This window comes from Phoca vitulina, unplaced genomic scaffold, assembly GCF_004348235.1.
Source record: "Phoca vitulina isolate PV1807 unplaced genomic scaffold, GSC_HSeal_1.0 scaffold7, whole genome shotgun sequence".
NCBI lineage: Eukaryota > Metazoa > Chordata > Mammalia > Carnivora > Phocidae > Phoca > Phoca vitulina.
In genome coordinates this window covers 24,792,350-24,806,132 of record NW_022589710.1, presented here as the reverse complement: position 1 = coordinate 24,806,132, position 13,783 = coordinate 24,792,350, and the positions used below count along the sequence as shown (strand labels likewise).

General features: G+C 48.3%; 1 protein-coding gene and 1 long non-coding RNA gene across 5 annotated transcripts in view; one reads left to right on the top strand and one right to left on the bottom strand.

Annotated features, from left to right (window-relative positions):
- The window catches only part of ABHD12B (abhydrolase domain containing 12B), a 29,952-nt gene extending 28,946 nt beyond the window's left edge, over positions 1–1,006 (bottom strand). For 2 of the 4 annotated variants that reach the window (XR_004299543.1, XM_032405088.1), the window contains exon 1: positions 729–1,006. Coding sequence is in view for 1 of the 4 variants with exons in the window: in XM_032405088.1 (XP_032260979.1) it covers positions 729–943 (215 nt within the window). In the remaining 3 variants the exon portion in view is untranslated. The remainder of the gene's footprint in view (positions 1–728) is intronic. The other 2 variants (XM_032405089.1, XM_032405090.1) reach the window with 1 other exon arrangement.
- Positions 1,007–8,345: 7,339 nt separating this feature from the next.
- LOC116632648 overlaps positions 8,346–13,783 on the top strand; it is a 16,990-nt gene continuing 11,552 nt past the window's right edge. The window contains exons 1-2 of the long non-coding RNA XR_004299481.1: positions 8,346–8,668; positions 9,258–9,334. This is a non-coding gene — a long non-coding RNA (uncharacterized LOC116632648). The remainder of the gene's footprint in view (positions 8,669–9,257; positions 9,335–13,783) is intronic.

Below are 13,783 nucleotides of genomic sequence, written 5' to 3'. Positions count from 1 at the left end.
GATTTAAAATAGGAGCCAGAGGGGTCCCTGGGTGGCTCAGTTGGTTAGGTGTCTGACTCTTGATTTCCACTCAGGTCTTGATCTCAGGGTCATGAGTTCAAGCCCAGGGTTGGGTGAGGAGTCTACTTTAAAAAAAAAAAAAAAAAGGAAGAAAATTTAAAAACCCTCTGATACAGACATTTCAGAGTTAAAGGATATAAAAACTTGGCACCGGTATGGTTTCAATGCACTATACATTTTTTAGCATTATGGAGGGATGTTCTTTAAATACATCCAAGAGAGTTTACCCTGGGGTAGCTCGCCTTGGGATCCTTTTCCACCTACACCTTAGGCCTTTGACCTAAGAGGATGCCATCTAAGAAAGAGTACAAGGTAGATTACTATTATTGGTCTTTAAAATCCATCCTGAATTTTAGTAAAATGGTGAAGGCAGGTAAGAGCTTGGTATAGGAACCTGAGACATCTTTCTGGAAATCTCTATTTCAGAAGCCCCAAGGGGATGCAAGTTCCTGAAAGATCAAACCCGAGAAGCAGAGGCTCGCTGGCCGGGGTAGGCGCCGAGGCTAAGGATAACGCGGTCCAAAGGGCTCGCAGAGCTTTGGGGGCCTCCGAAGTGCCCCGCCCGGACCACCGTGGGGCGCCTGATGCGCCCTGCCCATCCCCCGGGGTTCGGGGCGGGGTGGCGGGGGGGACGACAGGGCGCTGGGCCTCGGGCCACGAGCACTCACCGCAGGTTCCGCACCACCATGTCCCACCAGGATGCCACACAGTCCCGCGCGTCCATCTCCATCCCGCGCAGTGTGGCGAACAGCCACCGGGGAGCCGCGGCCCGGAGACTGAGCCGCCCCCGCGGGCGCCCGGCCCGCCCTCCTCCCCCGCGCGGGGGCCCTGCGGGCGGCGGGCTGCACCCGGGCTTCAGCGCCCCGCCACCAGCCCCCCACATCTGTGCCGGAGGAGCCGGTTTCCCACGCTTGTGGCTAGCTGCGCACGATTTTCCTTTCTACTTTATTTTATACCCGTGTGTATGTGTGTGCGCGCCCGGCGTGATGAACTGAAATAGATTTCTTACTGTGCTAGAAATAAAACAGAAGTCTGGTATCACGGCCTCAGAAGATCTGCATGAGGAATATAAGCTTTCCTCTACTTTGACCGTCTTTTTTTTTCTTTGTCCTTTCTATTTTTCCCTTTTTCTAAAGCTTATCCATCTCCAGCACCCACCCTCCCTCCCCCTCTCTCTCTCTTTCTGCCCCCGGCCCCCGCCGTTGAGTAATGGTTTATCCGTCCACAGGGTTATGAACTACACAATTAACACCAAAATTAACACCTTTTTGGCATTTGGTTTATTTAGCAACATCTAACAGAACCCCCCCTTGTATCAAGAAGCTCACCCCTTGAAAGGTTTGGCCTGGATACAGGCTTACATAATGCATCCTCACCCGGGGAGCCACACAGCAGAGCATGAGGGCAAAGGCGGAAGGAAGGGAATGAGGTCTCCCTCAGATACAATTTGATGCCAGCATCCAGACTTTATCTTGGAGGCAAGGTGCAACCTCTCCAAGAGGGAATAATGTGGTTTTTTGTGGTGCGAGTGCTCTGGATCAATGGGGAGGAGGGAGGACTGCCAAGCCACAGAAAGTGCCTAGGGACCCACCTGCTTGGGGCTGGTAGGCCAGTCTGGAGAAAAGCACCCACACCTTTCAAGGAAGGGCAGTTCTCTTCAAGGACCAGGCCATTTCCTAAAACTAGTCAGACAAGGGTGAATCTCGTTCACTGCCTCTTGTAATCATTCTGGGGATGTCAATTTCCTGATTCATATCAAGATAGAAGAGGAATCACATCTGAAGGACACAAGGGAACTGAGCCTGCCTGATGAGCCAGCAGCAGGTGGGTTTTTTCAGGGCCACACCCTGCATGATGAGGAAGGTCAAGGTCCCACTCAAGCTGATACAAGATTCCACCCAGGAGGTGTTCACAAGATGGGCCTGGAATCCCATAGAACTTGTTTAGGGAAGCTCCGGAAGAGACCCTGGGCCATGCCATGTGGAGATGAAGTGATCAGAGCTGGGGAGCAGTGGGGGAGGACTAAGCAGCAGCTGCATTTGGTCCCAGATTCTATCTCCACTTGTTTATTCAGGTGGGTAGAATCAAACATTCAAACGAAATGTTTGAAATGCTCAGCAAAATCTCTGAAGTTGGAAATCATGATGCCCCCCCTTTTTTTTTAAGACTCTATATTCGGGCACCTGGGTGGCTCAGTCGGTTAAGCATCTGCCTTCAGCTCAGGTCATGATCTCAGGGTCCTGGGATGAGCCCCGAATCAGGCTCCCTGCTCAGTGGGGAGTCTGTTTCTCCCTCTCCTTCTGCCTCTCCCACTGCTTGTGCTCTCTCTCAAATGAATAAATAAAATCTTAAAAAATAATAATAATAAAATGAAAGACTCTATAAATTAGGAACTCTCTGAGAAAGCTTTCCCCAACATTAATAGCCCTTTTTCAAATAACACATCCTGGAAATCAGAGAGCAGTCTCTGATTTGATTTGGTAGAATCTAGAACACAAACGATTCATTCATTTACTCAGCATCTCTTTACTGAGCAACTTTTAAGGTGCCAACTACCACGTTGGGTACAAAGCAGGATCCCAGGGTCCTGGGATCCAGCCCCGCATCGGGCTCCCTGCTCAGCGGGGAGCCTGCTTCTCCCTCTCCCACTCCCCCTGCTTGTGTTCCCTCTCTTGCTGCCTCTCTGTCAAATAAATAAATAAAATCTTTAAAAAAAAAAAAAAAAAAGAAATTCATCTCTTCTCCTTCCCCCAAACCTGCCCTGTCTTGAAGAACAGCTCATCACACACCAGGTTTCCCAAGCCACGAATTTGGGATTCACCCTGGATTCTTCTGCTTCCCTTAAGCCTAGAATTCCCTCTAGATAGAATGAAGATTATTCCTTGTTATAATATTCATTCATTTAACAAATACTGAGCTCATTTTAGATAGTATCTGGCTTGGGAAGCTTACACTTTAATCGCAAGGACAGGACCCACACCGAAGAAAAGCTGAATAACAACCTGGAGCTCTATCACTAGGTAATAAATAAATATGCATTACAGATAATATTGTGGGGCAGGCTCAGGGAGCAACATCTTTGTGGGCTGAAGAGGTCAGGCAAGGAGTCCGGAAATACTGTTCTGTTGCTTGGAAACAGCTTTCATAATGGGAGGTAATTTAAAATGGCCATCCAAAAGGCCTCGGAGGATGTTAAAACTGGAAGAAATATAAGCAATCATTTGCCGATACTCTCATTTTACACAGAGGAAACTGAGACACCCCCCAGAGACCAAATGATAGATGTTAAGCTGCATTCATTCAGTATTTATTGAGTGCCCACTGCATGCAGAGGTGCAGGCCAGGCTGCTACAATCATGCAAGACAGCAGGCGAGGGGAGAGTGATTCTCAAAGGGCACATGGTATCTGGCGAGAAACTAAGCTGTGTCAAAGCAGGGGCGGCAGCGTGGTGGGACCCACTGGTGGTTGTAAACTGGGTTACAAGTCCTTCCACTTACCCTGGAAAATACAAGAATTAAAATAGTTCATCACAGGTTAGTTATTTCTGCTTGGTTGAGTCATCAGGGTGGAAGAATCCACCACCACCCACAGTGCCCGGTCAACCCATCAGACAGCCCGGTAGGAGATTCTGAAGCAATCTCTACAGTGTCCACTCAAGGGAAGGCGACGCGGCCTGAATTTTTGTGAAGTACAAACACCACGGCTTGGCATTCGGACAACATAGATAGCGTTGGGGGAGAGTCTCACCAGCAGGGATTTTTTTTTTTTTTTTTTTTTTTACTTCTACTTGAGTTATTTTTAAAATGTCCCTCTAACAAATTCAGAGGAGGGCACTTCCATAACCACAGCTCAACCTTAGGGAAACAGTGACATGGGGTTTTCGCTCCCAAGGAAGCCTAACAGGAAAAGCTAAACGATGAGGTGAAAATATATTCATCTTCCTGAAAATGAAGGCACACTCCTGGAGAAATTGTGGAAGACAGGAAAAAATGTCACAGCTGTAGATAGGGTAAACAGGAACTGGCTTGGCAACCCCAGGAGAGCAGAGATTTCCAATTCTGGCCTTTCTGGATGCCTGACAGGAGTTTGAAGTCATCTATTTCTCATTGTTTGTACAATCTCCAAAGTCGGTCCTGAAAGGAGCCTCATTTCCTTAGTTCCCCTGTTCATGCCCCGAGCGTCTGTGTGCTCCCAGCGCATTTTGAAATTAGCGTACTTTTTCATCTTTGCCTTTAGTTTTTAAACCAGCCTGGAGAGACCCCATGAGACCCGATGGGCCTGCGCGCTGGACTGCCCTGCGGAGGGACGTCAGGTAGCCTAAGGCGGGGCTTCATTATCCTCACCCGGCCTGCCTTTGCATGCACGGAACAACCTGTTCCTAGAGGGGACTTTTAAAATAATAATATGTAGTATGAGATGAGATCATAGATATGAAAGCTCTTCTTTGAAGTTAAAAAAAATTTTCAGCCTGCAAATGCATAGTATTGAGATTATTTATTAATGAATGTATTCAATACTGTCTTTGTCCGGCTCCTCGGTGTATTTGCATGCATTCGTTTAAGAATACAATCGTCAGCATTATGGCTTACAGACTAACGTAGAAGTTTAATGACTGATAAATACTAATACATACACAGACGTACAGAGGAGCCATAGGGCCGATCTCTTCTATTTCATCACCAACCAAAAGGAATTAAAAATTGACATTACAGGAGACTCTCTTCCTTCCCCACAGTGTGAGAGACAAAGGAATGCCGGGGGGGGGGGGGGGGCAGGGGATGCTCTTCACTCTTCTGCCTGCTAAGTGTCAAAAAGGATAGCAACTCCCAAAGGAGCCCTCCCAACCCAGCAGCCCACAAATTACTTAGCAAACAGCAGCCCCAGAGAGGTGAGTGTTGAATAGCACTGTGAGGTGACCTGCTAAGGCATTTTTAAACAGAGGGGCTATAGGGCATTTTAAACAGAAGGGCTACAGGGTTTAGCATACGATCCTGTAGTCTTACAATATACGAATCAGGAATCCTCGCCGTGTTTGACATTCCTTGTCAAGTTGGGAACAGCATGGGGGTCCCCAGCACCTAGCGTAATGCCTGGCACAAAGCAGGTGCTCGGTAAGTCTTTTGCAAGATGAATCAATAACTGGAAAACTTGAATCTGTTCAGCAGCCAGTCCAGCACCACAAAATCCCAACATCCCCGTCACCATACATTTTCTAGAGGCCCCTCTGGCATTCTCTGATTCACACCTGTAAAATTCTGAACTGCACGATGATGGGAAAATAGAACCCAAGACAGACAAAAGTGCTAGAAGGCCTAGTGGCCTATTGTGGGTGCACTACCTTATTCTTACTTTCCCCACCCAGCGCCACGTTGCAAGCCTAGTACGGCCGTCGTGCCCTCCATAAAGGTGGGGTCCCGCTCCACTCTGCCTTTGACCCATCTGAGGATTTGACACGCACCCCTTCTCCTGTGCAACCCCACTCAACAAGCATTTTTACAAATCCAACCGCACATGTTATGCCATGCCAGGCATTGTGGAGAAGAGCAGAAATTATAAGATATGGCTCCTGATCTCAAGAGCTAAGATGATGGTTAGGGAAACTCTGCATTATTCTTTATTTATTCTAAAAGCGTTTATTGAGCATATGCACTAAGTACTGTTCTAAGTGCTGGGGATTCAATGTTAACCAAAGCAAAGACCTTCCCTGCTCTTATGATGCTGACATTCTAGAGGGCGCAGACAAATACTCATCATACAAATAAGCACATAATACAAATTCAGCTAAGTGCTATTAAAATGAAATCAGGTCATGGAGAAACTATTTTATCTGAGATCTTAATAACAAGACTTGAGAACAGAGTTCCAGCCAGAGAGAAGAACAAGTTCAACATCACCCAGGTGGGCACACAAACTTGATGTGTTCGCTAATACAGGCTATCCGTTCCATACCCTTCACAGCTTCCCTTTGGGAGCAGACATGGGGTTGGGTGTAAGAGAATTTACCTTCGGGAAGCTACAGCATCCTATGTGGGAACGAAATTTGACTAGATCTGTTTGATTACTTTGGAGGAGGTAAAGCCCACGTCTCCCTCAGAGCTATTTTTGGATTGAGCAGCGAAAAATCGATAAGATCCACAGACAAGCACTCAGGAACCACAGAATGTTGCAGGTGGCAGGTGACTTTGGGAAGTGAGTGACACTAGGGCTGCCCCTGCAGTATAGAAAGAATCTGGGATGAGTGTTAGGATCAAGTGGCCATCTCCTCCAGGCAGGTGATGTTTCTGCAAGAGGGAGCAATCCCTTGATCTATTCAGGATGGAAGGCATTTTCCAAATTCCATCCAGGACAACATGATATTCTGTGTGGCTCCCAGTTTCTATGAAGCAAGAGGCAACTGGAATAAACTACATGGATGAGCAAGAAACAGGAAGAATTGGTGCTTAGTACAAACCCACAGAGGCAGGCTGGTTCACATCAAGATGGGGATCCTGTCGGCTCACTAAAGACAAAGGTAGCAGGTGAGCACAAGGAGGTTGTACTTTGATGTGTATTTGTTTGAGCCATTTTTCAGAAATTATCTCACATCAGAGATTTTTGTGCAAACTTTCGATCATCCTGAATATAGGATTTTTATTGAACGGTATAAAATATAATGTAATGCACATCAGTGAATAAGTCATGTGGTTTCTCTGCAAGGGGGTAGCATTAGTAAGACTTACATTGATAGTATAATCATAACCCCTCCCTCTAAGGATTAAATTTTAAATGTATCCTCCCAGCAAAGGCAGGATGAATTGAAAAAAAGAAAAAAGGTGATATAATGATGTCTTCTAAAACGAAAGACTTATTAAAACCTCACCTGGGTCATACAGCTCTCACTAACAAGCTTAAGCATTGCTTTAATTCTGTGTGATTTATTGTCATGGGAGTTAATGCACTGGTGGGGCGAGGGGGATCCACCATTTATTTGTGAAGCAGAAAACTGTGTTGTGATTTTCAGATCAGACACAGGGAGGCAGCAGTGAGCCAATGAGGAGCATAAACAATGGCAACCGCTTGGAGGCCGAAAGCCCGCTAGCTGTTTAAAATCATTTATAACCCCGGGGCTCCTGGGTTGCTAAGTCATTGGGCGTCTGCCTTCGGCTCCGGTCGTGATCCCAGTTTCCTGGGATCGAGCCCCGCATCGGGCTCCCTGCTCGCTCGGCAGAGAGCCTGCTTCTCCCTCTCCCACTCGCCCTGCTTGTGTTCCCTCTCTCGCTGTCTCTCTCTGTCAAATAAACAAGATCTTAAAAAATAAATAAAAAATAAAATAAAATCATTTATAACCCCAACAGAAACACTTTATTTAAAAGACTTTAAAATTAAACATTAGAAGAATTTTCTGTTCTAGCATGTTTTCTGCTCCCCGTTAGTGCTTACTTTCCTTACTTCCCAAATGTTTTTGCTTTTCCTACTGACGATTTTCTTTTTTTTACGAATTTTTATTTTTGCACACCCAACGTGGGGCTCGAACTCACAACCCTGAGATCAAAAGTTGCCTGCTGTACTTCTGAGCGAGCCAGCCAGGCGCCGCGACCCTTTTCTTTTTTAATCCACGTGGGAGTTGGAGCATTTTAAAGCTGACAACGGTCGCTCTGACTAGTCCAAGGTGAAGCCCGGGAGCGGATCAAGGTGTTCCCACCCCGCAGAAAGCCAGCTAGCTCCTCCTTGGCGGGCACGAGGTGACCAGGACCGCCTCTGGGGGAGAACCCTCTGTGGACTGCCCCCGACAACACTGTTAGAGCAAATTGGTTTCCAAGGGCTCCTTTCCTTTAAACCCTCTTCCTCCCCAAAGAGGAAGATGGGTCTCAGCCCTGCCTGTCTGAAAACTGTGTGCGCACTGCGGGCTGGGCACTCCGGGAACAAAGGTACCACAGCCAATCCATCTTTCACCCGCAAGCGAGGGTGAGAGAGAGAGAGAGACGCCTGGAAGCAAAGGATGCGGGTGCTGGCTGAGGGCAGGCTGGTCCACCCCGAGCGGGTGTTGGCAATGACACCCCAGCCAAGGAGGGTCTGGGCCCGCCCCCCGCCCCCCCGCGGCCCCAGAAGCGCCCGCAAGGAGCACCCCGGGCCGCCCGCCTTGCTGCGCCTCGCAAGAGGCCTTTGTTCGGCCGGGAGGCCGGGTTTTAGTTTAGACCCGGCCGGGGCTGCCCTCCCGGCTCCGGGCTTTCCGCTCGCCGCGCTGTGGCTTCTGCCGGCCTCCGCCCCGGCGCCCAGGGCCTCGCCTCGCCCGCGCCTGCCCGCACCGGGGGCACGAGGGACGGGGCTGCCAGGGAAGGTGGCACCGGGGCCCACGTCCCTCCTCCCGCCTCGGCGGCCAGGTCCCCGCGCCCAGCCCAGCCCTGAAGCCGCGAGCCTTCCCTCGTCCCACCGCGGGCCTCCGACCCCGGCCTTTCGAACTTGAACCCTGGCGGCCCCGGCGTAGGCGGCCTGACCGCACAGGGCGGCCCGAATGCGGGGCCCTCCCGACCGCGCTCGGAGCGGGGGCCGTTTCTCCCGGGGTCACCGCGAGGGGGGGCGCAGCCGAAAGTCAACACCGCAGACCATCTCTGATGGAGAGGGCTCCTGGTACGTGTCATATTTTAAATCGTTTCTTCCTTCCGCTATTTAAAAAAAAAAAAAGTGTGGTAAGCATTTCCATCCATTTTGTCTCTCTGGACAAATCCAGGCGTAATTTTACATTTCTGATTTTTTGAGCATGGCTGTAGCCCTACTGAACACAACTGCAAGCTTCCCTGGGTGTGTTTTTAAATCTGCACAGAAGCAGAGATTGCCATGGGGAATAGGCAGTTTGGGGGTTTTGTTTGTTTTTACTTTCTACCCTTCTGCATTGTTTCACCTTTTCCCAAGAAACATGAATTATTTTATCATGTTTGAAAAGGAAAGAATGAGGACAGCTCTGACTAAAGTCAGGGTCATCACCACTCTGGATATGCCCTCCACCAGGGCTCACACAGCAGGTTTTTCTCTTCCGTTCTTAAAACTATGCTTCAATTCTTGCTCTCTCTGTTGTAGTCTCCTTTGCTAAAAGAGTATTAAGTGACTATCCTGTCCTTGGATGTCTGTTTCCTGAGGAGCAGGCTGAGGGCTTCCTAGTCGCCCTGCGACCTGTGCACCCCCCTCCCCCCACACACTGCAGGTTTTTCCTCTTTTTCAGAAGCCTGATGCTATCAGGCCCAAGAATTGGCCAGGGAAGTGCTCACTACAGACAGGACCTCTCAGAAAAACGGTCAGGTAAGTCCACGCTGTATATGATACTTGGAAAAGCAAATTGTCAGGAGAATAGGAGAGAACTGGCTCCTCTTTGTTTTAACACTTTGTCCTTTGATTTGCATTCTCTCTTTAATCCATTCAGCCTCTCAACACCCACCCTGTGCAGTTCCTGGGTTACAAAGGGAGGGAGCCACATCCCGCACCCAGAGGACCACACATTCTGTGCGGGATGCAGTTAAGTGATGGGTTGGTGGGGGCCACAGAGCCCAGAGCCTCGCCCAGCCCCGCCAGCCCAGGTTCCGGAAGGTTCTCAGGAGGAGGAGATGCCTGAGCCGAGTCTGAAAGGACCATTGGCCAAGCAGAAAACGTGAGAAAGTCCATTCCTCATGAGGCAAACATTAAATAATAACAGGGTCCCTCTGTCGTTGAGCTTCTCTATACATCATGCCCCCCCCCCATTCTGAATACTTTGTGTGTGTTTCTCACAACCCTGTGGGGCAAGCGCTCTTATGGCTCCATTTTAAAGCTGAGGTCCCTGAGGCACGGAGGATGGAGTGATTTTTTTCAAGGTCACACACGTAATGAGTGGTGCAGCCAGGATTTGAACTGAGGCAGTCTGGCTCCAGAGCCCTTGCTCTAACCCCCAATTATCCTCCAGTTTGGGTGACTCCAGAAGTGAGAGGTGACTGGAACAGAGTTGCAGGAGCTGGGTGGAAAGGTGGGCAGAAGCCACAGGATGCTAAGGAACCCAAATTTTATACTGAAGATGGGGAGAGGATTGGAAACAATGGAGTGTCGTATCAGATTTGGGTTTTAGAGACATCTGTGCTTCTGGAAGGATGGGTGAGGCAAAGTTAGGGCAGGAGCAAGGTGGCTGTGAGCCATCTAATGGACAAGTGAGGCGGTCAAGCCAGGTGGAGAAGGTAGATGAATCTGAGCTCTACTGAGGAGACAAGGCCTGATACTCAGCACCCAGTTTAGGGGACGGGATGGGGGGGGTTCGGCTCAGGTATGCTGGGCAGAGGGCAATAATAAAATCAGGCTTCAAAGGGAGGGGAGGAGCCAATCAGGGGCCTGTGGAGATTCCATGCAGACAGAGGACCCTAATTAGGTCAGTGGCAGCAGGAACAGAAAAGAGGAGGCAAGTGCCGGAGATCATTTTAAAGCAGGCATTCTTAACCTGGAAAGAACTCAAGGGGTTTGTAATCTTGTAGGGGAGAAACATTATATCTTTATTTTTACCTTTCTCTTACTAAAATGTATCATATTCTCTGATGATTAATATAAAAACCCTACTATAGCAACATTAGCAATATTTATGGCTCTGTCATCAATAGAAATCACAGATTTTTCACTTCACATTTCAGCGAGTATCTCTGACTATCGTTTGTGTTCATCACTACTTTAAAATAATGGTAATTAGACCTGACATTGGATCTGAGTATTTAATACTATATTAGTGCATTATTACATGTATTACTATATCAAAACTTTTTATAATTTCATAAACCATATTTCCAAAAAAATATTTCCTTTGTGATCCTTTGTATTGTATTTTATGCTCTAAAAAGCATTATTATTTCTTTTTTTTTAGATTTTATTTATTTGACAGAGAGAACACAAGCAGGGGGAGTGGGAGAGGGAGAAGCAGGTTTCCCACTGAGCAGGGAGCCCAATGCGGGACTCGATTCCAGGACCCCAGGATCATGACCCAAGCTGAAGGCAGACGCTTAACGACTGAGCCACCCGGGCGCCCCTAAAAAGCATTATTCTTGAAGCAATCCAAAGTCTTCACCATGCTGCCGAGAGGTTTAATGATTCAAAAAAAATTAAGAACACCTGACTGAGGCATGCCTGGGTGGCTCAGTTGGTTAAGCGTCTGCCTTCGGCTCAGGTCGTGATCCTGGGGTCCTGGGATCAAGCCCCGCATCAGGCTCCCTGCCCAGTGGGGAGTCTGCTTCTCCCTCTCTCTCTCTGCTGATCCCCCTCCCCCGGCTTGTGCTCTCTCTTTCTCTCTGTCAAATAAATAAATAAAATATTTTTTGAAAAAAAGAACACCTGACTGAAAAGTAAGATAAGTCATGCTGGTTAATGGTTGGTGATGAGAAGCAAGAGAGAAGGAGGTAAGCAAGGAAGCTCCAAGAGTACCTGGGTGACTGACAGTGGCACCTTCCACCATGGAGAACACAGAGGGAGGAGAGGTTTGGGGAGGATGGGGAGGAGGATCTTCATTTGTGAAGATGGTAGGTATGAGAAGCAGTTAGAGCTTTCCCATGGAAAGCTGGAAACGTGGCTACAAAGTTCAGGATCGACCGCAGGAATAGAAATCTCACTGCAGAGTCAAGCAGAGACCTGTCACAGAATCAACAGGCATATCCAGGAAGAGCGTGGGAGATGGGGAGACAAGCAGCCGGAGCCTGGGGGACACTGGTAGGTACTTAAGGGAACCTGGGAAGGAGAGGGAGTGGCAAAAGAAACCGAGATCAAGTGGTCAGGGGGAAGGACATGAACCAGGAGAACTGGCCATGGGGGCCAGGACCGAAAGGATGCAAGGGAGAGTGGTGAAGACATTGGCAGAGGCAGCTGAGAGGCCCCCTGGGATGAGGACCAGTGGCCAGAGGCCGGCAGTGACAACTCTAGGGAACGGTTCCCAAAAGCTGCAAGAAACCAGATCTCAATGCAGGGAGGAATGAGGAAGCAGAGGCCCATATATAGGAGCTTCTCTTCAAAACATTTAATGGAGAGAGAGGGCAAGAGTCAGGAAGCTTCTAAAACAGAGGAAGGCAGGGAGTGGGTGGGCAGAATCAGGGGATGGCACTTTTGAGCGTGCTTGTGGTGACAGGGGAGAGCCAGGGGAGAGCCATCCCAAGGTGGGGACAGAGGGGCTGGAAGAGGTGGGTGAGTAGGGTCGGGGGCCAGAGGCCATCAGGGCACACGGGGAGGGAACGAGTGGGGCCATCTGGTCCTCTTCCAGGACAGAAGATGTTAAGTATAACAGAACACACAGCTCAGTGTGGACGAGGTGAGAAGGAAAAGCGAAGCATTCCCTCATTCCCGTTTCCTCCTGGTAGAAGTGGGTCCAGGGCTTGTGGGCCTGAAATGCATGCAGTTTGGGAGGAGGGCCTATTTAAGAAAAAACACACAATTTACAAAATCAAAATTAGGGACAAAATGGATATTATTTAGAATGAGAAAAGAAGTCACACAAATTACATCACAAACCCTGTAAAATTCAGAAAATAATCTGATTTCTATTCATTGACTGGCAGGTCTCTACAATACTTTATCTGCCCCTACATATACGGCTATAGACTCTGATGATCTCAAAATGAAAATAATTCTGTAATATTTTCTAAAGAGAGAGTAGAAGAATTCAATATTTCCTCTCATGTGCTTGGTTGAAATTTATTTTTTAATATCGTTGGGTGGGATGCATAAAGCTTGCCACCTCACACACACGCTTGCTGTTCGTAGTACTGCTATGGGGTTCTGGTCTGCAAATGCAAGAATTACAATTCTCTCTAAAGTGATTCCCATTCAAAAAGAAAAAAGAAGTATAATGTGTGTCTTAGCTTGGGCTGCTAAAACAAAATACCCTAGATGGGGGGCTTAAACAACAGACATTTACTTCTCCCAGATCTGGAGGCCGGGAAGTCTGAGACCAGGTGCCTGCCGGGTTGGGTTCTGGTGAGAGCCCTCCCTGGCTTGCAGAGGCTATGCTCACAGGGCAAAGAGAAAAACAGCAAGCTCTCTGGTCTCTTCTTGTAATGCCGCTAACTCCATCATAAGGACCCCATCCTCATGACCTCTTCTAAACCGAATTACCTCCTGAAGGCCCCATCTCCAAACACCATCCCATTGGGTGTTAGGGCTTCAACGTCTAAATGGGGGGGGGGCATTCAATCCATCAAAATACATTAATAATTATTAATGTTGCATTATCTAGTATGTTCCTGATTTCTGTTCTGACTATGCCCTGAGAACCAAATCCTCTACTTGTAATTTTATACGTCAGAGGATTATAAGAACTTTCCAGCTTTCCAGAAGACCAGCTTCTGGCTCTGCACCTTTCAAACCCTGTTTTCCCCTCAACCCCCGTGCGTCTGCTGTCAGCCTGCATGGGACACATTCCCTTCACCATGTCCCACCCCGTACCCACGGCGCAGTGGGTGGTAGGAGGCCTGGGAGCTGCCTCCAGGCCGGGATGGCCGGCAGCAACTGAAATTGATGTGGAAGTGACCCAAACACATAGATGTTCCCCACTAAACTCAAACTAAATGTGTCTCCAACTTTACTTCGTTAGCTGACTCCCCAAATGCCCGCAGCCACCTCAATGCCACCTAACACAGCGGCATCTTAACCAGTGCAATTAAAATATCTTACTTTAAAAAATATATATATATATATGGTGAGCGCTGTGAAGTGTGCAAGACTGATGAATCACAGACCTGTACCTCCGAAGCAAATAAT